The sequence below is a fragment of the Naegleria gruberi genome, assembly GCF_000004985.1.
Source record: "Naegleria gruberi genomic scaffold NAEGRscaffold_6, whole genome shotgun sequence".
In the NCBI taxonomy this organism is placed as follows: Eukaryota; Heterolobosea; class Eutetramitea; order Acrasida; family Naegleriidae; genus Naegleria; species Naegleria gruberi.
In genome coordinates, this window is record NW_003163321.1 from 38,211 (window position 1) to 63,560 (window position 25,350).

The window sequence follows — 25,350 nt, forward strand, 5'->3', positions numbered from 1 at the left end:
AACATCAGAACTCAATTACGAATCGTATTTCTTTAAAAGTACTGACTTACTTGCGACGTCAGCCCTTAAATTCTTAACCACCAAATCAAATTAATTGTGGCCTCTCGGAAATAATCACACGGAAAGAAAAAGAATTTCTCTTTGGAATGTTTGTGCTGGAAGGAGTTTGTGATAGACGAAATAAATACGAAACCAGACGAATGGCAAAATCATCAGTGATGAAGAGGCAGAGACGCATAAATTGACACAATTAACCACAAAAAATTGCAGTAACAAGAAACCTTGCACGTTTGTTAAAAGCAAATATCAAAACTAAACTCTTAAAACGTCTGTTAGATATTTTGCTATTCTCGCTCTAAATTTTAAATCACCATTCTAGAAGGCAATCAATTCAAGAAAAAAAAAACACAATCAACACTATCATCGTTACTTTACTTTCTTGCAAATATTTCCATTTTAGCTCCTTTCGAATAAATAACACAATGGGTTACGAAGAATTAATTCAACAGAAACGAATTGAATCCTGTCTAAAGAAACTAAAGGCAGGTTTCACATGTCTCAAACACGGAAGATATGGTAGTCCTCATCAAAGAACAGTCTACGTCAATTCCACAGTTGACAAAGTCATGTGGAAAGACGAAAAAGATAAAAAATCAAGCGAACCACTTTCGTCTTTTGTTAAAATGCAGAAAGGAACCGATACTCCTGTATTTAAACGAAAGAAAGACGTGAAAGAAGAGTTGTGTTTTTCATTGGTTGGTGATGATCGAACTCTTGATTTGGAATTTACAAAAAGTGAAGATCGTGATTTTTGGTATGATGTTTTTCAATCCATTTTGAGATATTTCAGACAAAAGACACATGGATTGACAAGTATGGAAAAGGAAGCAGAGAAGGATTTGCAAGTTTTGGCAAAAAGATGGAATTTTGATATTGAATCGAATAATTGGAAGTTTAGTAAATTTTTGACAAAGGGTACAGTTTTTGAAGAGAGTGATTACATTACTTTGGGAAGAGCATTGAGTGGGAATAATAGTTTGGAAACACTAGAGTTGACTGAACTCAAGATGGTTGATTCATTGTTTATGAAGGCATTTGGTTCATTGAAGAGTTCACTAAGAGGATTGACATCACTCATTCTGTCAAATAATGATCTGTCAGATGAAGCTGCTTCAGCTATTGCTTTAATGGTGAAAGATTGTAAAAAGCTGACACTATTGGACTTGTCTCGTAATGTTATTACAGATCAAGGATTTGAAGATATTGCTCATGCCATTGAATCAAATCCAAGTTTGAAAACAATCATTTTTGATGATAATCAAGTTTCAGATGCTGGTGCTTTGGTCGTGTGTGAATGTATTCCTCATTCCAAATTGGAAAAATTAACACTCAATGATAATAACATTTCCAATGAAGGAGCAAAACAGTTAGCTATCCTATTGAAGAAGAAACAACCTTTGAAACATTTGGAATTGGCAAGAAATTCAATTCAATTCCCAGAACCAGGAGATGATGATGAAAGTTTAGAATTGGCTGCAAGCTTATTGGAAGCAGTCGATACTGATAATTATGCATCTCTACTATTGACAAGTTTGGAAGGTGCTGACCCTAATTGTCAAAGTGAAGAAGATGGAAAGTCACCACTCCACGTTGCATCAATCAGAGGAGATCGATTAATGTTGGATTATCTTATCGAACATCCGTACATTGACATTAATACTCAAGATGACCACAAGAAGACTCCACTCTACTATGCTATGTTTTTAAAGCAATTTGAAATTGCCAAATTATTGTTGGATAAGGGAGCTGATTTTAAGATTCCAGACGAGAATAATAGAACAATTCTTCACATTGCTGCAGAGTTGGGTTGTAAGGCAATTTGTAAAGATTTGTTGGACAAGTTTGGAGATGATTGGAAAGCACTCACCAATGACAAGATGACTCCACTCCACTTTGCCTGTAAATATTCGCAGAAAGATGTGGCTTCACTCTTATTGGAAAGGGATTTGAAAGAAATGGAAAAATCGAGAAAGGACATTGCTCAAGATGATAATTCATCACCTCCGTCCACTTCCAGTACTCAAACTATTAGTAGTGAATTACTCTATACCAATTGTCAAGATACTTTGGGAAGAACTGCTCTTCACTATGTTCTGATGGCTCAGGAACCAGATGTTGAACTTGCCAAAATGTTAGTGAGATTTGGTTCAGATATTTCTATAATTGACAATGTTGGAAGAACTCCTCTCCACAATATTCCAGAAAACTTGAAGCAAATATTATTAAGTGAAACTCGTCACTTTATGGCTAGAAAGTTTTCCATTTAATTTTGTTGTACCATAAACAATTCGAATTATAAATAATTAAAGGCGAAAATAGCTTCTTCTGTAATGCTTGCTGTGCTAGCATTTCTTGACACTACTCTGACTAGATAACTATCTTGATTTGAAATTGGTTTTGGAGGTACTCTGAATCCGATTGCGTTTGTTGAGATTACTCCTCCACTTGAAGCAAGCTCAATTCCATTAAACAAAACACTGAATGACATTGAGCTGGTAAGATTATTGTTTGGTGTTTGAATACAAACAAATGTTCCTTCAACTCCTTGGTTTGGAACTAGACCACTGAAATGAACAGGAATAGATTGAGACGGGGATTCAGCTCCACTTCTCTCCAACAAGTCGATCAATGTTTGAGATTTGATTTCGAATTCCTTCTGAAGGTATATTTGCTGTTCCATATATTTGGAAAATTCATTTCTCATTTCCACCAAAGATTGAATCAAATTACTCTTTTCATTGTTGGTCTTCTTTGCCTCTGTTGGATGAATAAATGAAGAGTATGTTGTCGAAGTTGGTGTAATTGTAGTATTGAAACAAGTCCACCCTATTTTTGATTGAGGAGTGGGAGGTGGAGATTCATCCACGATAGAGCTTGTTACAACACTCGCACAATCAGAACCTTCCAGTTCGTTTCTTCCTCTCTTTGAACCTTTAAGGCAAATCTCTTGTCTCGTTGCACAGGAGAATTGTGTAGTTTCTGACCATGCCACAATAGATTTACCATTGTTTGATGTTTTGAATTTGATAATCTTTTTAGAAAAGTCCTTATTCTTCACCATAAATTTGGTTGTCAATGCTATACCCAATCTGAATTTTGATTTTTGAGGTTTCTTCTCTCCCTTCTCCAACTTTCCCAGTTCTTCATCAATGGAGTATGTGTAAATATCTGGTCTGAGTTTGAAAATACTATGTTTTAACAAACAGTACTGATCAGAATGGTTATGTTCCATGAAAGAATCACATGAGATTCCATCTTCTCCTCTAACATACACATTCAAATACAATTCCTTCATGCCTGAATTGAAACATTGGTCCATCAATTTTTTAGAGAGTTTGACTGAAATTGGAGAGGGTAGTTTCTTAGTGCCTTTTTTAATTAGGGAATCTGAACGGCCAGCAAGTGAGCCTATAATATATTTGGAGGAGGAAGAGAAATCTTCCTTCATTGAAATGCTAACATTGGGAATCTTGAAGGGAGCAAGTGATATTTGGTCAATTAGTGAATTGCAATTGCAAATCAGTTGAAAGTTAATAGTAAAATGTGAGTACATAGATAACTCCATATCAGAGGGGAGTATGGAACCTCTTGGATGAAATTCAATGTTGATAACACCTCCTTCTCGAACAGGTGATGTTACATGTTTCTGTAATAACTCTTCAAAGCTCATGTCTTGGTTGAGTGGCCCCTCATTGAAAGTAATGACATCAAATTTACCATCCACCTTAAAAGCAGCAATATGACAACTCAGAGAAATTTGGTTGTTTTCCTCTAAGAGTTTGAGAAGGACATTGCAATTTTGAATGGTAATTATGAATAAAGGCAATCTAGGATAAATAATCTTGAACTTGTCCGAGGAAAGAGCAAACATGCCATTGGCAGGCAGATCTTTAGCAATACTAAAGAATGGATGTTGTTGGTCATAACATGTTGGTTGGAAGGCTGTAGATGTGGTTTGCATACATGTGTTAGATGCACTTCCAGATGTCACATCAAAATTTGAAATAAATGACGAAAGGATATCAGAAGTATTTTGAATATTCGAATGTAGGATATGTGTTGAGATTCCATCGAGTGTATCTGATCCAAGTAAAGCACATGTACCATCCGAAACATTCAATTCAAACTGCTGGTTACATGTATCCATGTTATTACGATGATGGCTATCAGATGCAGAAAGATACTTGTGTGATGATGACGAATCATCTGTGGACACGATATTGTTCCTATTATTTCTCTGCAGACCTGACATTTCTAATGGGGTCTTTTTTTGTGACGTAATTTTGAAGACAGAAGAAATATCCACGGAAGGGTCAAACAAGGCTTGATGGTTCCAGTTGTGTTGTTGAAGTTATTGTTATTTGGACAACAACATGTTGTGTGAACCTCAGAGATGAGCCTTTCTTTTTCGATTCCGTATCATTTGAATCCTATTGACAGTAAGGGTATGATCGGAAGATTTGATAGTACTGGAGTAACTAACTCACTGAGCACTGACTCACTGAATTGCATGGTTTTGTTCTCTACATATTTGTTTTTGCAAATCACTGATGCACCAGAACACAGATTCAAACAGGTGAAAGGCTTTGATGTAAGTTTTTTGTTCTTAGTGTAGACCCTACCTTAATAATTTAGGATTTTTACAACGTTAAGTTTACTCAAAAATCTCGATTTCTTACTTTCCTATTTAAATGTCATGATAATAATTGTTGTAAAGACTGTGATCAAGATTGGAATTGAAAATTACTTTATTTTCGAAAATAAAAATGCATAAATCATCATCTACGCAATCCCTCTCATCTTCTTCATCAACACCATCTCCTCAAATGGTGGCCACCACTTCCTCTTCATCAAGATCGGAATCACCAAGAGGATCTGCAAGTAAATTACTGAGTCAAACATTGTACGATTTTAGTAGTGGAGTGGGTCTTCAATTGAAAAATCTTGTCATTACTTTGGATAAGAATAATTATCGTGGAAATGTTTCGGAAATTGAAAAGGTTTGTTTATAAATATTTGGAATAATTTTGGATTGATCATCTTTAATATAATTCGATAATTATTAATACCTAATTCAATAATAATTATTATTTTATTCTAATCATCAACAACATCAATCACAAATAATTTATTTAATTGCGGAATTGAAATCACTGACCAGATTCTTAAACAATATGGATTTGAAGCTTATAGAACCTTTCTTACCATTCTGTTGACATCACTCAATTTCTACAACATTACCCAAAAAGACAAACCAAAACTTCAATTACTTAGTCAGGAGTTTGCTAAATTAACAACCCAGACAAACTTTTCTTCCATCATCTTGAAAGCCTTCTCCGAAGGTGTAACAGAGAATGGATTAAAAGTGGAATTTATTTCACAATTTTCCAGAACACTCAACCTTCCTCTTTCACAACAGGTCTTGTTGGGTATTGCCCTGGCTGAATCACATTCACCAAATGTTCAAAAAGAAGGTAAGTTTGTTCATCTAAACTGGCATTGTTAATATTATATTATATTTATAATATTATAATTATTACTTCAATTTCATAATTTTCATCGAATGAACAACAGGTTTCATCTTCCTCAAGACAAAATTACAGGAAATGTTGGATGAAGGTCTTGTCAACTTGCTTCCCGAAAATCTTGCCCACAAATTCCTCTTCCTTGTCAATACTAATGTCAACAATTTCAGCTCGGATGAGTTGGATCGTTTGAAGGATTACTTTTTGAGAGCAACCATTCCTTCACCAAATACTTCCTCCATCATTACTACTACCACCAACAATAATGGTAGCAGCAGAGGTTCCTCCGCCAACATTGTCTCCTCTCCTTCAATGGCCCATACCTCTGGTCAACATTCTATTAGTATTCTTCCACAAATTATTAAATCCTCCACAGCTATCAATTCTCTCAGGTAAGTAGTTGATTTAGCTTCATGTTGTTAACATATGGTGTTATACTTCTTGACTACTTGTTCAATTTTATAATGTTGTTGTGATTTTGATGCTGATCAACAACAATATTGATGACTATGATTCTTTTCTTCACTGTGCTGGCATTTTATTACCTTTACTTCCTTTGTGCTACCTCTAAAATTTTTTATTTTTAAAAATTACAAAAAAATTTTCCAAACAACACGCTCTATACAACCTTCCCTTCATCATCATAACAACAATACATCATTGTTATTTTGATTAAACATCCAAACAATTCTCTACAACAACAACAATACTTTAAAAACTACCTAAATAATAACAATAATAATATGGCTCCTAAAAGAAACGAGACTCACATAAATACAACAAATCTGGCGGATAGCATTAGTCTGGGTAACTTCATCAAAGAGTTGGGCTATCCAACCATGTCTACAACGGATATATTCAACAAACTTACATTACAATTTCCTCACTTGACTGAGCAAGATGTGGGTGAATTAATTGGTATGATGGTAATGAATCATACAGGATTACAAGCAAGAACAGAAATTCCATCATTTATGCAATCTATTGGTATTGCAAAGTATGACTTTAAAGAAAATGTATCATCATGGAATTTAGATAATTTTGTTTCCGTGATGAAGAACAAGGACTTGAACTGGAAACAAGTAGTAGCCTGTTTAGATTACCCAAACTTTAAATTCAGAGATCAAAAAGGATTATCAATGGTTGTAACCTTATACAAAAAGTTAACAGGAGAAAAGCTCCCACTCGATGTTTTTGTTTGTAGAAAGTGGAACAATACTGAAGCACAATTATCTTTTATCCTTCTTGCCCTTGATGCACCTCCTGATATTATCGACTTTACATCAGACAAGCTTCGACATGTAGATATTTCCTTCCTTCCTTCACACAAAAACCAAAACACAACCTGGGGTACAATTGATTTGATAGAAACTCTTATCAATTTGGCTGATAATGAAAATATTGTTGCCATTAGAAAAGTTTTTGAAGCACCAATCAAACAATGTCCTGAACAATTTTTACTTGCTTTGGCACAGTCAAAACCTACCAATGCTTTCTTACAACAAGAATTCATCTCTCAAATTGTACCAATCTTTGTCAAACCACACAAAAATTCTTTCCCTGTTCTTCACAAGTTGTGTGAAGTAAATCAATCTCTTCTCATTGCTTCACTCTCTGATTCTTACAGAAAGGATGCAACACAATTGAGAAGAATTTTAGATATTGCTCAAGAGTTGAAAATTCTTGATGCAATCCTTGAATCCAGACCATTCCGTTTTGCTATTGAAATTGCTGTATTAGCATCAAAGAGAGATCACCTCAACTTGGAATTATGGTTATTAAATAACTTGGAGAGGTACACTAGTGAATTTGCTCAAGAGGTAATTTCATATTTAACAGACGGTATTACATCATGGAAAGAAAAGAATTCACAATCTTCTTTCACTGTTGATTCTGCTAAAATCATTTTCAAATGTTTGGATAAGGCTAGATCTATCATTGTTAATGAAGTACTTGAACAAGCTTACCAAGTTTATCAAACACTTGATGATAGTATTAAGAAGGAAATTTCATCATCAGAATTCCAACTCTCACCAGAAGTTGAACAAAAAACCAATCAATTCTTCCTCTCCATGTTCCGTGCAGAGATTACAGTTGAAGCTGGTATTGAAAAATTGAAAGATTTGAAACTTTCAAAGAGTAAGGCTGACCAAGAAATGTTTGCCTGTGTTATTCACAACTTATTTGATGAATATCGTTTCTTTAACTTGTATCCTGATGATGTTTTGGGAGTAATGGCCAAATTATATGGTTACATTATTCAACATAATATTATTGTTGCTAAAACTTTAAAGTATGGCTTGATTTGTGTCTTGACTGCCTTGTCAAGTACAGAAGTTAAAATGTTCCAATTTGGTCTTATTGCTCTCTCACTCTTCAAGACTAGAGTTTCCGAGTGGCCACAATTCTGTGCTCACTTGAGAACAAAGGTACCACAAGTTTTTACTCACATTCCAGACTTGGCTCAACATGCTGCAAAGGGCTTTAGTATGGTTGATTCAATGCTACCAACAGATCAAATGACCATTCAATCTCCAACACTTCCTCCTACCTCTCTTTCTCCACAACCAATGATACAACCAAATACTGGTATGTCTTCTCCACTCAATGCTGGTTATTCTCAAATGCCAATTTCTCCACCAGTTTCTGCATCACAAGCTGGTATTTCAATGACAAGTTCTCCACCTCCACCAGTACAACAACCAACCAAGGAAGATCCTCAAACTCCAACAAAGATTAAAAAGGAAGAAGAAAAAGATAGAGCCTCACCAGGCATTGGATTCCAATTGGATATTAGTACTCTTACTAATCATGCTAACACTCAAGAAATTGAAAAACCTGACAATGACACTGCAGATAAGATTTTCTTTGTCATTAACAATCTCTCTCTTACCAATATGGACAAGTGTGCAGAATTGAAACAACTCTTGGCACCTAACCTCTATCCATACTTTTCTAGATATATTGTTGTTAATAGAGCAAGTTTGGAACCTAACTTCCATGCTGTTTACAGCAAAATGTTGGCTACTCTCCAAATAGAATCATTGGATAAATGTATCTTGAAACAGACTTATGAAGCCATTTCTGCCTTGTTAGATTCTGAAAGAATTACAACTAGCTTGTCAGAAAGATCACTCCTCAAAAATTTGGGAAGTTGGCTCGGTTTACACACTGTAGCAAAGAACAAACCAGTTTTACAAAAGGATTTAGACATTAAGACTCTCTTGTTCAATGCTTATGAAAAGGGAAGGCTCATTGCTGTTATTCCATTTGTTTGCAAGATTTTGAACAATTGTTCCAAGTCTAAAGTTTTTGTACCACCAAATCCTTGGGTCATGGGTATTGTTTCATTGCTAGTTGAGATTCACTCCATTCCTGAATTGAAGCTTAACTTGAAGTTTGAAGTTGAAATGTTGTGCAAGACTCTCAAGCTCACACTCTCACAAGTTGAACAACAAAACAAGGAGAAGGGTGTACAACTTCTTGCAGGAAAGGTTCAAGTCAAGAAGAATAATCCAGATATTAACGCTCAAACAGGAGCTGAACAACCAACTACAAATGCTCCAACTACAGTACCTACTACTACTGGCACAACTTCAACCAACAAGGCTGAAAAATTATTCAACATTCTCAAGATTTCAGATGCCAGTGTGGTAATTGCTGATTTACAAGACCAAGTCAAGATTTCAGACAGTCTTACCATCTTTAAGGATCAACCAGAGTTGAGAAAACTTGTTGTTATTGCCCTTGATCAAACAATTCGTGAGATTATTGCTCCAGTTGTCAAGAGAGCAGTTACAATTTCTTGTAGAACAACTGGTGAATTGATCATTAAGGACTTTATTGCCGAACCAGATTATCAAAAACTTGCTCGTTCTGCCAACTTGATGGTTTCCAATCTCGCTGCCAAGCTTGCTAAGGTATCATGCAAGGATTTACTCAAGTCTAGTTTGCAAGGTCATTTGAAGAGACTTTTGGAAACAGCCTGTATTAATCCAACTGAAAAGGTCAAGACATTGATCGAACAAGTTGTTAATGTTGTCAGTAATGATAATATTAATGTTGGTACTGCCTATGTTGAACAGGCAGCCAGAGACAAGAGTATGATTGATGTAGCTGAAACACTTCAATCCGAAATTGAACTCAGAAAGGGACACCAAAATGGAGCTATTGGACCTTGGACCAACTATACCATGCCACCAGCAATTCAAAGACTTCCTGACTTGTTGGCTCCAAAGAATGGACTCCACAGAAATCATCTCCAAGTTTATGAAGATTTTGAAAGAAAGATTCACTCTGAAAAACCAAGAGAAGATATGTTACCAATCAATGTAGCTATTGATCAAGGAAAGGTAACACTTGCCAAGATTTTCGATTTTATCAACCAAGCTAAGAAGCAAGTTCCTTCTCTCTTGTTTATTCCTCCTCAAAGCGAACTCTACACAAACATTGCCAAGCTCAGATCCGTCTTGACCCAATCTGTCCAAGGTGGCGAAACTGCTGAAGAGCTTGTATCTGATTTGTTCAACAAGCTTTATGAAAATGATTTACCTATTGTCAAGGAGACTTGTGTTCTCTTGATGATGATTATCAGAGATATGGAATCAGAATCCTCCATCCAACAAGTCACCAATCTTTGGAAGGGAATGAAGAATCAACAAAAGCTTGAAAAGGATATTACAACAGCATTGATTAGAGCAGACTTGTTAGATTTACCAAGTGTAGATAACGAATTGGTTTCCCTCTTGGCCGACCAATCTTGTGCTAACTTGACCCTTTCTTTATTATTGCACCTTATTCAAAAGCTCGTCTCTCATAAGAGTACTATCATGTTGAATGACTTACCAAAGTGTAGCAGCTTTATCCAAAATCATTTGAAGAACCTTCCTGAAAGCAATCATATTGCTTTAATGTTAGATCAAGCTTTGAAGACTGCAACTGCTTTACCTGAAAATACTTTGACTATCATGTTCAATGCTTCCTCAGATTTTGAATCCCAAGATAGATTCATGATGAGAGATCAACTCACCAAGAAGCTTTTGGCTTGGGTTCACTTGTTTGATGCTCCAGTTAATCCAGGATTCCTTGGTATTGATTTGAGAAGCACATCAGCATCTCTCTACCAATTGATCAATGAAAATAAGGAAATTTTATTGGCTGAATTGAAGGAAATTTCAAAGAATGATAAGTTCTTTGAAGAATTAATTTTGAACATGCTCCAAATCACTTTGGAATACTATTACAAGTGTATTACTCCAGTTCCAGGTCAACAACAATTCAAGTTTGCTGATGCCTTTTCTGAATTGATTGGTAATTTGATCTTTGGTGAAAGTTATCGTGCCAAGATTGTTACTAGATTCCACATTACTCTCACAACTATCAAGCAATTCATCATTAGAGATCATGACCTCCAACAAACCAACTTTAATCAAAGAATCTACTTGAGATTATTGTCCAACCTTCTCACTCAAATCAATACATTCTTGCCACAACCTGTTATCCAAAGTGCTGACTATCAAATTGATGAAAGAATTATTGAATTGAATGTTGAATTATTGAGTGCCTTTGCTGATGCCTTGAGTGAATTGGAACCATCTGCCTATCCTGGATTTGTATTTGGTTGGTTAGATTTGATTGCTCACAGACACTTTATGCCAAAACTTCTGTCACCTGTAGGCAAGAAGGGTATGCCAAAATTCCACGCTCTTGTTATGCACTTGTTCAAGTTCTTGGAACCATACTTGAGAAACATTTCCTTGAGCAATCCAGTCAAGCTCGTCTATAGAGCATCACTCAAGATTTTATTGGTTCTCTTGCACGACTTCCCAGAATTCTTGTGTGACTATCACTTCTCTCTCTGCAATGTTATTCCAAGTACTTGCATCCAAATGAGAAACTTGATCCTCTCTGCCTTCCCTCGTCACATGAAGCTTCCAGACCCATTCACTCAAAATCTCAAGGTTGATTTGCTTCCAGAAATTAATGAACCTCCAAATATCCTCAGTGACTATATGTCCTACTTCACCAAGGATTTGAATGCTGATATTTTGGATAGCTTTGTTCTTACCAGAGATGTTAATATTTTGAATCAACTTTCAGCCAAGTTGAAGCTTTCTCCTCAAGAAGCTGAAGAAGTAGGAACAGCCTACAATGTCCCACTTATTAATGCTATTGTCATTTACACTGGTATCATTGCTACAAGACAACAAAGTAATCCAGTCATTAATACTCCAGCCACTGATATTCTTCGTAAATTAATTTTCGAATTGGACTCTGAGGGACGTTATTTGGTTTTGAACTCACTTGCCAATCAATTGAGATATCCTAACATTCATACTCACTTCTTTAGTTGTGTAATTTTGAACTTGTTCCTTGAAACTGTTGATAAGGAATTCATCCAAGAACAAATTACCAGAGTTCTCATTGAACGTTTGATTGCCAGTAGACCACATCCATGGGGCTTGTTGATTACCTTCATTGAATTAGTCAAAAATAGCAGATACAAGTTCTGGGAAAAGCCATTCATTCACTGCTCTGGTGATATTGATACCATGTTTCAAAATGTTAGATTTTCACTTTAAATAAATAATTGATATCAATTGATTGAAAATTCTCACTATTATTCAGTACAACTTCAATAAGTTATGTTAATTTATTGAAGTTTCATTCTTCATCTTCTCGTGTTGCATTCTCTTATAGTTTGGCTTGACTAAAAGTAAGCAAATAACTGAGAGAGCATAACAAGATAACAAAAACCACATTGAGTTTTGCATGGAAACAACTCTTGTTTTGTGATTAATAGGATTGGTATGAGTTGTTTTGAGTGCTTCTGCTATGAAGATGAAAATTGCACTTGTCATTGACATGATTCCCAACATTAATCCACTGCTATATGACTCAGCAACTGGGAATGTCAATTCAGTAGCTGTTTCCAAAATCAATGGAAGAGTTGGAACAGAGCAGAACCCAACAATATTCACAGCACACATGGCCATAATGAATGTTACTTCTGATCGATCAGATAACAAATTGATTGAGAACCACACGTAACATCCCATTGTAATAAGGGAACAAAATGTTAAAATTGTCTTGAACCATTTCGTACATTCAGCAATAGTTCCAAATCTAATAATTGAATAAGTAAATGAGTTAAAACACTTAAAAGTACTTACATAAAACAACCCAAAACACCAGAGGCGATTACAGAAACACCCATATAGGCTACATCTGTCACCAAATAATTTTTTGGCATGACAAGTGAATTCAATTCAGTCAAGAAACAATTTAATGATCCAATTCCAGTACTAAAAGAAATTAATAGTAGCCAAAAAGGAATATTCTTTGCCAAAGATTTCAATTGTTCAACAGTTGACATTGGCTTTTGAATTAACAGAGTTGATTCCTCAATTTCACCTTTTTCATTCGAAACTGAATTACTTGTTTCAATATTTGTAGTTTTCTTATCTTTAAAGAAGGCAATAACTAAAATCAACAAGATACTCGATAATAATGCTTGTAATAATAGCAATCCAATCATTCCAAGATCATTATTGTAAGTGGCGTCACCTGCCAAAGCTGCCGAAATTCCAAAACTTGCTCCAGTGCCAAGAACGTTCAATAAAGATGAAAGAGTGGTGGCTATTGTTCTCTGTTGGGCTGGAAACCAAGTATTAGAAAGTTGAGTAATTGTATTGACCTATTTCGAATAAAACAAGATTAAATTATCCTTCCATTCCAATATACTTACAATAAAAGGAGGTGCAACAGCTCCCACAACATATCCACTAAATCCAATCCAGAAATACATTTCATTTCCAGATCTAAATCCAGCAAATCTCATCCAAGCTCCAATAAAACTATTCTTCTCAATTAGTTCACTTTCTAATTTCAACTACTTACGACAAGATTGACCCAAAAACAATAGTTTTCCTCAATCCCCACCGATTGACCAAATAAGCAGACAGTAAACTAGCTGGAAAATTCAACAATAAGAAAATTGTTGCTGTCATTGAAACTTTCCAACCTTCAACCTGTCTCATGTCATAATATTTCAACACTGAACTTGTAATGGAGGTAAAGTAGGTTTGATAGAATGCAGCCATGAATGCTTGACTGGATTGCAACAATAAAATTATCCATTTTTGGTAGGATTTTTCTGACATGTTCCGTTAAATTATATTAAAAATTTAAAAATTGAAAAGAAATAAATAATGATAGGAATGAATTATGGTACAAGATGGGCACGGGAAGGTATGGTACAAGTGGCGCTTATTTTTTTCTAATGAAAATGGTTCAAAAATTGATGATGAACAATCGTCTTGGATAAATTAGGTTGGGTCCGCAATTCCGAAAGCCGAGCTCTCCAGGATTCCAGAGATCAAAAGAAGGCCATGGGACAACGTTGGACAGACTTCATTATTGAGGTTGTGGATGCATTTCCTTGATTCAAATGGTTCTTATAAGTGGAAGGAGATGATTCCTGAATGAGCAGTTGAATGACTAAGAACCCCAATAAAAATCCTTAAACAAATCATACAGCACCTCTGTTCCCAAGAAGAGAGAAACATTCATTGACTGGTTTCCTTAAAACTCCACATTTGAAATTCCAAATGAACTTGAGAATCCTCAACTCAGTTCTCAACAAAAAAAAATGTCCACGCACCAATCGCTTCCTTCTTCTTCTTCCTCTCTTCAGCATATTGAACCTCATCAGCATCATCAACCTCATGAGAAGAAAGCCAATGATGATAATCATCAAAAAATACATAAATCAGAATGTTGTTGTGGAAAATCTAACAAAAAGGAAAATGTGATTTCGGAAAAGACATCTAGTTGTGGTTGTGGTTGTAAATGTGATCGTGTAAATAATAATATTAATAATATTAATAATATTAATAATAAGAATGGAGTGGTGAATAGTAGGAATGAAGAGGAGAAGGAGCAACAACAACCAATTGTGAATAGTAATCATCAGCAATTGATAATTGTTCAAGATCAAGAGAATAGACCAAAACCAATACCAGCACCTCCGATGAATGATCAGTGTAGGGAATATTGTAAGAAGGTTTTAGATGGTTTATTGGAGGAATATGAATTGTTGAATGATTCGAATAGTGAAGAGTCTTGTTGTGATAAAATTCAAACTAATCTCAATTCTAAATGGCCTAAACATATAACAATATGTGGAATTGGAAGTTTACTTTCTGAAAAATCAGCCAGAAGAACTTTTCCTAATTTAATCAACTTTAGAAAGGCAATTGTAAAAAATTATGTCAGATGTTTCAATTTGGTGGCAATTTCTAGTTTAAATTTTGGTGATTTGGAAAAGAGGAAAATTGCATCAGTTGCTGCAGTTCATCAATCAGATTTAGAAGAAGAAACTATTAGAAAAATTATTCGATTACAAAGTCAAGACGAAACAAGACAAGAAATTGAAATGCACTGCTCAGTTTTTGAAATTCCTTTGACAGAGGAAATTTGGTGTGCATACATGACACGTGAACATCGATACGAATTCAAATTTATCACAATTGACCAAGATTTTCAAAATGGAGTCATGCAAGCATCATGTTCCTGTTGTGAAAATAACTGTCAATGTTCTGAGTTTTCCTCCTGTGGATGCAAAGCACTCATGTGTTGTCAATTCAACGATGATTCGTATAGAATTGAACGATGTTCCAGTTACGAAAATGAATATCATGAAAGAGTAGCTCAACACTTTCAAGGTCGATTATGGTACCACACCAAACATGTACAAAACGAGAAACACATTCACAATAATGAAATTCCCATCAAACCAATTCCAAAATATTTGGAATTATGTTTCAATGCTGCTCTAGAAATGGGAAGATCAGCATTTGAGAATTTTCTCCAAACAAGTGTGATGGCAGATGGTGTAACCTTACTGGAAGATTATCTGAAAGTAGAAGAACCTGAATTGTATCAGAAATTTATTGGAAATCAACAAGATTTGTGAAATTCGAATGAGGACTGCCTTTTCAATTTCGAAATCAACTTTGAAGCTCATCAAATTCCTCCTTGGAAGCTCAAATTTTCAGACGCACAATTATAAATTTAAACACGCACTCCACACAAACAATAATTTTTCCTTATTTGAAATGTGTGCGACTGTAAAATAAATTACAACGAGGAAATTGATAGAAATTACGCACGCTGGAGGATATTTAAATGAATCCGCTAACATGTTTCATCCACAAACAATAAACTCAAAAAAAAATGTTTCAATCCTCCTTGTTCAATTTCAATAGAGAATATTACACTTCCAATAAACGAAAGAAGAATAATCACAATACGAAAGTGAAAGAAAGTAATGATGTGATGGGAATGCCAATCGATTTTTCGATACCTGTGACTTTGACAGATCATAACGAGAAGGATTTTAATACCAATTCCTCCTTTTGGAGTTCGAATGGAATGTTTGGACTTTCGAATAATGCTTTTGCACATTTAAATAATACTCTACAAACCACTCAATATACATCCAGCAATATGAATCAAGATTCTCCAAATACATCCCCTGCATCATCATCCACCACCATTCCAATGCAAATGATTCAAGAACGAGTAGAAACTAGTTTACCTAAACATTATTCGATACATATCGAATTGGATCATGAACAACAACATTATCCACAATCAAATATTGATCATCAACAGCAGCATCACCAACATTTGAATCAGAAATTCGTTTCACAAGAAGAATTTTTCCAACAAGTTTATGCTAGATATCAATCCACAGATTCAGATGCACTTTCGAATAATTCATACCATTCAAATACATGTAGCAATAGTACACTCAGTAGTAGTACAAGTGGTAACAACAATCTTGATGGACAGGAGGTTGCCACAAGTATCTTTACTTCATTCTCATTTTGGGGTTAACCATTTTATTCGAAACACCACAAAACTAATGTTGTACACTAAATGTAAATAAAATTTCATTTTGATAAAAGATTCACTTCGATCAAAAAGTTCATTTAATTGAAACTTTAGTAACATTTAATGATAATTCTTTTTTAGTGTCTTGAGCTGTCCACAACTTATTGTAAAGTCTTTGTCAACTGCTCTTTTGACAAAAGTTCGCCCAAATTATTCGCTCTTTCCATTTCAACCTTCAATTTTAAGCGAAATAAAAACCTGCCCATGGTTGCAAAGAGTGAAATTTTCAAACAAAAAAAATGAAACTCTTCATTGTGTGCGTTGTAATGATCATCTTTATGGTCGTCTCGTGTGAAATTGTTCAGTGTCAACTTTATTCCTATTCAACAAATGCGTTTTATTCTACTGTTACTGTTACTGACGATTGTTTCGTCAATATTGCCGAATCTTTCACTATTCGAAACTTTGGTTCCAATCCAATTACACAATTTTCCAGATTTATTAAAAGAGATGATGATAGGAATGTCGAAGTTGTTCAACGTTCCATCCAAGTTCAATCATTCAATAATAATAATGTTGTGAACACTTCACTTGTTTACAATGATGAATTTATTGAATTGCAATTTTCTTTGAAAGATCCAATTGGGAGATATGGTGGCACTGCAAGCATTCAATTGAGTTATCAAATGTCTGGTCCCTTAATTGTTGGTAATATTGTAAGTTGTAAATACTTTACAAAATATTTAAAAATATTATTATAGAATGATATGGTAAAATTGAATTATACTGGTCCAGTGGAGATATCCCCAAGTAGTATTGCCATTAAATTTACAGATCAAGTTAACAATTTACATGGTTATAGACAATTTCAAATTCTACCATATATAGAAGGTATTACAACAATTACTGAAAATTCAGTTACTTGGGCTTTTAATGAAAAGGGTTACAAAAATCCAAGTGTACAAGTTGAATTTCCATCCTTGAAAACATTTGATATTTGTAGAACAATTCCAATCGGTTCCTTGCTATCGATTAGTATTGTAAACTTGATGGCAATTATATTGTTAAATATTATGCAATTTATTATAATTATTGGCATGTGTATTTCCAAGTTTAGAAGTGGTAAGGCCTATGGTTTTGTTGGAAATGAAAATATTGGTTATGGCTCTTCACATTAAATTATTCAATTGTTCAACTATTCTTGTAAAATTAATCTTTTTCCATAAATCTTGAATAAATATAAATAAAAATAAAATACCACCACAGCTGTATGTTTAACAATTCCCTCCCTTATATCCTGGTAAACAACTACAAAAATCAGAATTACAAGATCAATGTCCAAACACTTTCTAGAACAAATGGATTTCAATTTTGAGTGTCACTAAAATAGTTTTGCAATAAAAGAGATAAATTTATCTTCTACGAGCAGATACAGGAGCTGCAGCTCTATGAACAACAGCAGCACGATGAACCACTGGAGGTGGTCTGGCAGCTCTTGGTGCTGGATTACTGACTCTAGGTCTGCTTGCATGAGTGACTGGTCTAACATGATTGACAGCACCTGCTCCAGTTGTTTTTCTGGTATTTCTTGGTGAAGGAGAGGGTCTATTATTGCTCAATCTTAATGGTTTATGTGCTCTAGCATTATTTCTTGGTTTTGGACCATTAATGATTGATGGTTGACTTGGTCGATTTCTATTGCCTCTATTACCAGCAGGAACACGCATTGGTTTAGTATTATTGACAGATCCATTTGGAGCATTTCGTATCTTCTTACTCAATTGGGAGATTACATTCTTCAAACTTCCTTTCATTTCTTGATATTTTGGCGGTAATGAAACTTTCTTAAATGCACTCGATTTACTAATACTTCCAGTGAGCAAACCAATTGATTCAGTAATAGGTGTTGCACTCTTAACAACTCTTGGCATGACACTGCTTTTCACAGTAGCTTCCAATGGTGCCAATTTACTTTGGGAGAATTTAGTAATGGATTTTCCTAATAAGGAAGCAATTTGACTGGATTGAGGAAAACCCAAACGTTCCAATGTTTCAGCAATATTACCTCCCAATTGAACTCCCATTAAATTCACACCACCTGCATAACTTCCAAATTTATCCATAATTTCTTTAATTTTTTCTGGAGTGAAAGTTGAAGCTCCACCAGTTTGTCCTCCGTCAAGCATTTGTCCCAATTGACCACCGATTTGACCACTTACTTGTCCAATAATTTGATTTGTGATTCTTCCAATTTGAGAAGAAATAATAGATCCAAGACCCTTGAACATGGTTTCAGCGCCTCCACTAGTTTCCTCAATTGAAACAGGACCATTTGGTCCCAATTGACCAGAAGCAGAATTTGAATTTTCTGAATTCATTGCAATATCTTTCAAGGAACCTTTCAAAATATCAGAAGCTGGATGAGCTGATCTTTTAGAAAATAATTGAATGTACTGAGCTAACAATTTCTTCAAATTACTTGTCTTGTCATTGTCAGGAAGTTGATTGTAAATTTCTTGAAGTTTTGAAGCAAATAGAAGATACTTTTCTGCAATGACAGTTTCGTCTGATTTGGAAATTATGTTCTTGGCTGTTTTGATTACATCTCTACTTTCGTTTGCGATTTCTCTGCTGACTGTTTGTTGTGGTTTCGAATAGTTTGGAGTTTCGTCCAATTGCATGTCCACATGCTTTCTTGTCTCAGGTCTGTGAGTAATGGAAACATGCTTCTTTCCCCCTGAAATATTCACATTCACATCCATGCGAATATCTAACGCGCGACTTGCCTCAAGATGACACAAAACTGTCAACGCAACAACTGTCAAAACTGTCAGAACTGTTGTAGCTTTCATGTTGTGGAATTTTTTTGTTGATATCTAACCAAAGCTCAATCTGATTTGTTGGTTGACCTTTGCTTTTCACTTTCTTTTTGGTTCGATTATAATCATGTTACTTATCCGAATAGGTTTTGGACAATTTATCCAAGGCAAGAAGATTATATTTGGACATTTATTGGATTAAGCCATTTAGATGTCAACAAAACCATTAAAAATATATTATTTACAATAGAAATTTAAAGTACTCGTGGACAAACTATTCGAAAGATACTTCAAAGTTAAAGTAATAGATCTATACAACGTGTCTACAATTAATCTTTAATATGAACTTAAAAAGTAGGTCATACCCTTTGAATGTTTTTAAAAACTCACCTTTCTAACATATCAGTAGAATTAGGATGTTGAACTGAGCTAGAATTCTTTCCTTACTTTTAAAAGTCGACAGGTCCTTATTCGTCTTATTGGTCACACAACACTAAATCCTGACATATGACTCTTAATAGATCGTTGAGTCATTTAATTTCTATGCCTTATCTGTTAATTGGTTTTCTCGTGTCCTTTCTTTCAGTCTTTATCAAATCTAAATAAAAGAACAACTTTAAAAAAAATGAGCAAACGCAACAGACAAGATTTTGAAAAGCAAACAATTTCGGAGGAGGAGGACTACCTATTCATGATCAATAATAATAATAATACTGACAACAACACGGAGAAAGCAAAAAAGAAAAAACCTTTTCAAGAAATATTTTCAGATGATGTTTGTTTTGAAATAATTTCCATGATGATCAATGATTCGTGGTTTATTTTGAATAATTGTTCCTTGATTTCAAAACAATTCTTTAATGTGATCAAGGAACGTTCAAAACTTGTTATTCAATTTAAAAAAAAATTTACAGAGAAAAGAATTGAATTATTCATGAAAAGTCAATTTATGAATAGTATTGTTCATGTTAAATTTTCTAGAAGGTTGCTTGACTCAATAGAACAAGCCAAATTCATAACTGAAATGAAACAATTAAAATCACTTGATATTAGTGGAAATCGAATTGGAGATGAAGGAGCCAAATCAATAAGCGAGATGAAACAATTAACATCACTTGATATTGATAACAATCAAGTTGGCGATGAAGGAGCCAAATCTATAATTGAAATGAAACAATTAACATCACTTGATATTGCTGGCAATCAAATTGGAGATGAAGGAGTCAAATCAATAAGTGAAATGAAACAATTAACATCACTTAGTATATGTTACAATCAAATTGGAGATGAAGGAGTCAAGTCAATAAGTGAAATTAAACAATTAAAATCACTTGATATTGATAACAATCAAATTGGAGATGAAGGAGCCAAATCTATAATTGAAATGAAACAATTAACATCACTTGATATTAGTGGAAATCAAATTGGAGATGAAGGAGCCAAATCAATAAGCGAGATGAAACAATTAACATCACTTAGTATATGTTACAATCAAATTGGTGATGAAGGAGCCAAGTCAATAAGTGAAATTAAACAATTAACATCACTTATTATTAATAACAATCAACTTGGTGTAGCAGGAGCCAAATCAATAAGTGAATCGAAACAATTAACATCACTTGATATTGGTAGAAATCGAATTGGTGATGAAGGAGTCAAGTCAATAAGTGAAATGAAACAATTAACATCACTTAATATACGTTACAATCAAATTGGTGATGAAGGAACCAAATCTATAAGTGAAATGAAACAATTAACATCACTTGATATTGATAACAATCAAATTGGTGATGAAGGAGCCAAATCAATAAGTGAAATGAAACAATTAACATCACTTGATATTTATAACAATCAAGTTGGCGATGAAGGAGCCAAATCTATAATTGAAATGAAACAATTAACATCACTTAATATTGCTGGCAATCAAATTGGAGATGAAGGAGCCAAATCAATAAGTGAAATGAAACAATTAACATCACTTGATATTTATAACAATCAAGTTGGCGATGAAGGAGCCAAATCAATAAGTGAAATGAAACAATTAACATCACTTAATATATGCTACAATCAAATTGGAGATGAAGGAGTCAAGTCAATAAGTGAAATGAAACAATTAAAATCACTTATTATTATTAACCAACGGACGAAATCTAATATATCCAAGTTATTGGATTAGACCATTTAGATGTAAACAAACCATTAAAATATATTTACAAAGAAATTTAAATGGATAAAATAGCTCCCAAAATAGAATCTCGTTGTTTAGAAACACCTCCTACATAATTTTCCAAGACAATTTTGCACAGTTGAAAGCAAGGAACATAACCATTTGATTGTGCAGTTTTGAAAGTGCACATGCAACGTGGCGACAATGAAATTTCTTTTGTAATCTTTTTAAGGAAATTAAAAAAAAATGTCAAAACAAAGTGTCACCATTCAATTAATTGATATTTCGGAATTTGATTCGAATAATCATTATTTTTCACTCTTGAAAAGAAAATTCACAAATCAACAAAAAGGGAAAATATTATGGTTGAAAAGAAGAGATGACATACCTCCAGAAATGAAAGGTTTCCTTCCGATTGAATTTGCAAAGGAAGTTTCGATTGCCACTCGATTTTTACATGACAATCTCCCAACTTACAAGTGTAGTAAAACCTTGCTTGATTTACATGCACAATTGGCAAAAGAAGTTGGATTTGAAACTAATATATTCGAATATATTATTGCAAATGAACAAGTTATTAGAAATATGATCATTTTGAGAGGAAGAGAATTTTTGAAAAACATACCAATGAAATGTGCGGACATTGATAGAATTGCAGATTCAGGAAAATTAGAATTCACAAGAAATGATGTCCATTTATTTAATTTATTGCTCGACTCGCAAGGAAGTCAGTCGTTTCTTTATTTGGATGATGATTTGAAGAAAGATGTGAAAATACTACGGAAAATATTCGAACGCTACAAGTTTTGTTGTTTGGATCATTTCAATGAAGAATTTCGAACAAATAGAGACATTGTTAAGGAGGCAATGGTTTACCAACCACTTCTCTATCGATATATAGATGAAAAATTGAAATTTGACAGAGAAATTGTTAAATTGGCACTTGAAAGGGATGGATCTATATTGAAATTTGTTCCTCCAAAGACTAAATTTCATTCAGATATTGAACTTGCCTCCATAGCAATTCGAAACAATCATTTAGCATTTGAATTCGTCTCACCAAAGGTGAAGGATCGATTGGAATCGAATTATCAAATTAGTTTGGATTTATATCAATTGAAATATTGGAATACAAAAGAGAAAGTTTTAGAAATTTGGGAAAATTCACAATTTAAACTAGAAAAGGAAATTGCCTTGGCGGGAATTAAGCAAAACTGTGAAATTTATTTCCAACTCCCTCAAGATTTGCAACAAGATTCAAACATAATTCTCAAATACATTGTTTCAAGTGGAAAGATACTCAACGATAGTTTGAATGATTGGATAGTTTTAGAACTTGCTAAGAATCATGATACTAGTTTATTTATGTTACTACCAGACAAGTATAGAAATGATTTTCATTACAATGAAATATTAATCAAAAGAAATGCACGTTTTTTAAGATTTCTAACTACTGAAATGAAAAACAATTATTTACTTGTCATGCAAGCTGTCAAAAATGATGGAAGTACCTTAGAATATGCTTCTGAGGAATTGAGAAATGATTTGGAAATATGCAAACAAGCAATTTACAATAATGGAGCTGCATTTAAACATGTTGGGCCATTACAGGAACATAATTATGATTTACTCTTGCTTTCGTTTATTTCTAATAACCAAAACTCTGTACAAAATTTGAAACAGGCAGAATATGATCCAGAAATAATTAAACTGGTTTATCAATTTGATCCAACAGTTACTGGAAAAAAGAATTCCAAATTTACAAAGGAGGAATGGATTGAATTTACTATTCGAAAGGGATATTGTATTACATTTAGTGAGGAATTATTCAATGCTCGATTGGATTTTGAATATTTTGGCGCCAAAATTTATTAAATTATCAAAAGAACCTCAAGAAAATAGACTTTCGAATAAACATTTGATATCAATTCTATTGTATAAACTAACCCACCAATCATTCCTCAATAACATCCCAAAACGCCAATCTTTTCACATAAACAGAAACAATCAAACACTTTCGTCTACTGTCATTTACTGACATTTAACACACAAACAACCGAAAGAGCCGTTGTGTGGTTAACAAAAAATTGCAAACTGTCAACCAACAATTCGTATTTAAAAAAAAAATGGGCAACAAACAAGCAAAGAAACACGCAACCTCCCATCTACAAACTTTCCACGGAATTTTCTCACATTACGGAATGATAAATTTCGATGAGCAAAATTTGCAACAAAATTCAAATACTTCCTCAGCAACTCCACAACAAGAGAGTACTAGTATTGTAAGGAATTTGAAGGAAATTCTGGAGGGAAAACATCAAATCAAGTTGAATCCCGAGATGGAAGATAAAATTTGTGGATGGATTATTAAGAATTTTACCGATTTGGAAAAGTGGAAAAAAGTTGAAGTTTCCCGACAAGTTGTTTCGAGCTTTGAAAAGTTGTTTGATGGAAAAGTTGGACAGAAGGGTGAGAAGGAGTGGAAGAGTGTTGTTTTGGATATGATAAATTACATCATTCCGAAATATTTGAAAGGTTTTGGAGTTGGAAATAGACAATTGTGTGAAGTTACAATATTTAATAGTGATTTGAGAGGTGAAATGCCGAATATTGACTTGTTAACAACACTTGACAAGGCACATAAATTGCAGGATTTAGATTTTTCGATTAATAATTTGACAAGTTTGAATGAAGATTGGTTTATTGGAAAATTATCACAAAATGGAGAATCAGATTTGAAGAAATTAGCACTCTCTGGAAATATGTTTGAACATTTGAATTTACCAAAGGGAGAATGTGCCATCTTTCCAAATTTGAAGAATATATACTTGCATAATAACATCATGCTGAAAACATTCCCTAAATGGGTTTGTTATCAACCAAAGATTGAGATTTTGAAATTATACGAATGCCAAATTGAAGGACTAATTCCAAAAGAATTATTTATTCATGCCAAGACAATGCTTACTTTGGAAATGTACAATAATAATTTGGATGGGTTTGAAACATTCAATGATGAAGACTTGAATAGATTGGAATTGTTAAAATTGTCAACTCTAGTGTTGCATTCCAATAATATTTCACAACTCCCTTCCACTCTGTTCAATGGTAATATTTTTGGCAATTTGAAGGAATTGTTCGTTTCATTCAATAACTTGACAGCTTTCCCAGAAAGCATGGGAGATTTGAATCATTTACACACTATTATTGCAGAATCAAACCAAATTGCTGACATCCCATCTTCCTTTGCCAAATTGAGCGTACTCAGAGAACTCAACTTGGCCTTCAACAAACTCACACGATTCCCAACCGAACTCTTGGAATTGGAAAGTTTGGAAACACTCGAAATTAACAATAATGCCATTGAACAAGTTCCTCTGGAAGCATCTGAGTGGAGTAAATTACGTCGGTTAGCAAAATTGACCCTCTCTAGAAATTTGATTAAAAAACTACCAGAGAATTGGATCTCAGAGTCATGCCTATTCTCAATGCAAAGATTAAATGTGGGATATAACCAAATTGAGGAATTGAACATTTTTGGAACATTTGACTCCAACCTAATGTATGACGAGAAACCAATCATTCCAAGACTCTCACAATTCATATCTTGTGGTAATCGAGTGAAGCAATTCCCAACAGCCCTAGTGGAGATTTTCAAGGAAACACTACAAGTGATTTACTTGGGTCACAATGAAATGCAATCCATTCCTGATATGAGTTCAGTTTCGAGATTAGTTCACTTGAATTTGTGTTACAATAATATTGAAGGCGAGTTGAGAGATGTCTTACAAAAGATCATGACATCCAAGTTGAAATATCTCAACTTGGAAGGAAATTGCATTACTGGAACCACCAATATTGAAAATTACATCAATTCGCA

General features: G+C 34.0%; 11 protein-coding genes across 11 annotated transcripts in view; 8 read left to right on the top strand and 3 right to left on the bottom strand.

The window, feature by feature from the left end:
• The first annotated feature begins 271 nt into the window (after positions 1 to 271).
• On the top strand, positions 272 to 2,361 carry NAEGRDRAFT_78351 (ankyrin repeat domain-containing protein). The gene has a single exon (XM_002681235.1). It carries the CDS (start codon positions 483 to 485, stop codon positions 2,325 to 2,327), a length of 1,845 nt encoding a protein of 614 aa, XP_002681281.1. The 5' UTR covers positions 272 to 482; the 3' UTR covers positions 2,328 to 2,361.
• A 132-nt stretch (positions 2,362 to 2,493) lies between these two features.
• On the bottom strand, positions 2,494 to 4,312 carry NAEGRDRAFT_63170 (uncharacterized protein; the record flags this gene model as incomplete). The annotated part of the gene is made up of 2 exons (XM_002681391.1): positions 2,494 to 2,552; positions 2,584 to 4,312. The coding sequence occupies 2 exons, from the start codon at positions 4,310 to 4,312 to the stop codon at positions 2,494 to 2,496; spliced, it is 1,788 nt and encodes a 595-aa protein (XP_002681437.1).
• Positions 4,313 to 4,826: 514 nt separating this feature from the next.
• Positions 4,827 to 5,981, top strand: NAEGRDRAFT_63171 (uncharacterized protein; the record flags this gene model as incomplete). The annotated part of the gene is made up of 3 exons (XM_002681236.1): positions 4,827 to 5,060; positions 5,222 to 5,534; positions 5,635 to 5,981. The coding sequence occupies 3 exons, from the start codon at positions 4,827 to 4,829 to the stop codon at positions 5,979 to 5,981; spliced, it is 894 nt and encodes a 297-aa protein (XP_002681282.1).
• A 443-nt stretch (positions 5,982 to 6,424) lies between these two features.
• NAEGRDRAFT_78352 (CCR4-Not complex component) lies at positions 6,425 to 12,187 on the top strand (the record flags this gene model as incomplete). The annotated part of the gene is made up of 1 exon (XM_002681237.1): positions 6,425 to 12,187. The coding sequence occupies one exon, from the start codon at positions 6,425 to 6,427 to the stop codon at positions 12,164 to 12,166; it is 5,742 nt and encodes a 1,913-aa protein (XP_002681283.1). The 3' UTR covers positions 12,167 to 12,187.
• Positions 12,188 to 12,232: 45 nt separating this feature from the next.
• On the bottom strand, positions 12,233 to 13,747 carry NAEGRDRAFT_63173 (uncharacterized protein; the record flags this gene model as incomplete). Its single annotated transcript, XM_002681392.1, has 4 exons — positions 12,233 to 12,710; positions 12,758 to 13,281; positions 13,333 to 13,441; positions 13,485 to 13,747. 4 exons carry the CDS (start codon positions 13,745 to 13,747, stop codon positions 12,233 to 12,235), a joined length of 1,374 nt encoding a protein of 457 aa, XP_002681438.1.
• Positions 13,748 to 14,235: 488 nt separating this feature from the next.
• Positions 14,236 to 15,678, top strand: NAEGRDRAFT_78353 (uncharacterized protein; the record flags this gene model as incomplete). Its single annotated transcript, XM_002681238.1, has 1 exon — positions 14,236 to 15,678. One exon carries the CDS (start codon positions 14,236 to 14,238, stop codon positions 15,559 to 15,561), a length of 1,326 nt encoding a protein of 441 aa, XP_002681284.1. The 3' UTR covers positions 15,562 to 15,678.
• A 140-nt stretch (positions 15,679 to 15,818) lies between these two features.
• On the top strand, positions 15,819 to 16,553 carry NAEGRDRAFT_78354 (uncharacterized protein). The gene has a single exon (XM_002681239.1). It carries the CDS (start codon positions 15,822 to 15,824, stop codon positions 16,485 to 16,487), a length of 666 nt encoding a protein of 221 aa, XP_002681285.1. The 5' UTR covers positions 15,819 to 15,821; the 3' UTR covers positions 16,488 to 16,553.
• Positions 16,554 to 16,783: 230 nt separating this feature from the next.
• On the top strand, positions 16,784 to 17,681 carry NAEGRDRAFT_78355 (uncharacterized protein; the record flags this gene model as incomplete). Its single annotated transcript, XM_002681240.1, has 2 exons — positions 16,784 to 17,200; positions 17,246 to 17,681. The coding sequence occupies 2 exons, from the start codon at positions 16,784 to 16,786 to the stop codon at positions 17,660 to 17,662; spliced, it is 834 nt and encodes a 277-aa protein (XP_002681286.1). The 3' UTR covers positions 17,663 to 17,681.
• A 215-nt stretch (positions 17,682 to 17,896) lies between these two features.
• NAEGRDRAFT_63177 (uncharacterized protein) lies at positions 17,897 to 19,336 on the bottom strand (the record flags this gene model as incomplete). The annotated part of the gene is made up of 1 exon (XM_002681393.1): positions 17,897 to 19,336. The coding sequence occupies one exon, from the start codon at positions 19,334 to 19,336 to the stop codon at positions 17,897 to 17,899; it is 1,440 nt and encodes a 479-aa protein (XP_002681439.1).
• A 2,380-nt stretch (positions 19,337 to 21,716) lies between these two features.
• Positions 21,717 to 23,345, top strand: NAEGRDRAFT_63179 (uncharacterized protein; the record flags this gene model as incomplete). Its single annotated transcript, XM_002681241.1, has 1 exon — positions 21,717 to 23,345. One exon carries the CDS (start codon positions 21,717 to 21,719, stop codon positions 23,343 to 23,345), a length of 1,629 nt encoding a protein of 542 aa, XP_002681287.1.
• A 251-nt stretch (positions 23,346 to 23,596) lies between these two features.
• Positions 23,597 to 25,350, top strand: part of NAEGRDRAFT_78356 (uncharacterized protein) — a gene marked incomplete at its 5' end in the record, with an annotated part of 2,878 nt that continues 1,124 nt past the window's right edge. Inside the window, one exon of the mRNA XM_002681242.1 lies at positions 23,597 to 25,252. Within this exon, the coding sequence (XP_002681288.1) occupies positions 23,597 to 25,252 (1,656 nt within the window). The remainder of the gene's footprint in view (positions 25,253 to 25,350) is intronic.

Coding starts and splice junctions, on each gene's coding strand:
- NAEGRDRAFT_78351 (XM_002681235.1), top strand. CDS start 483: ATGGGTTACGAAGAATTAATTCAACAGAAACGAATTGAATCCTGTCTA.
- NAEGRDRAFT_78354 (XM_002681239.1), top strand. CDS start 15,822: ATGTTTCAATCCTCCTTGTTCAATTTCAATAGAGAATATTACACTTCC.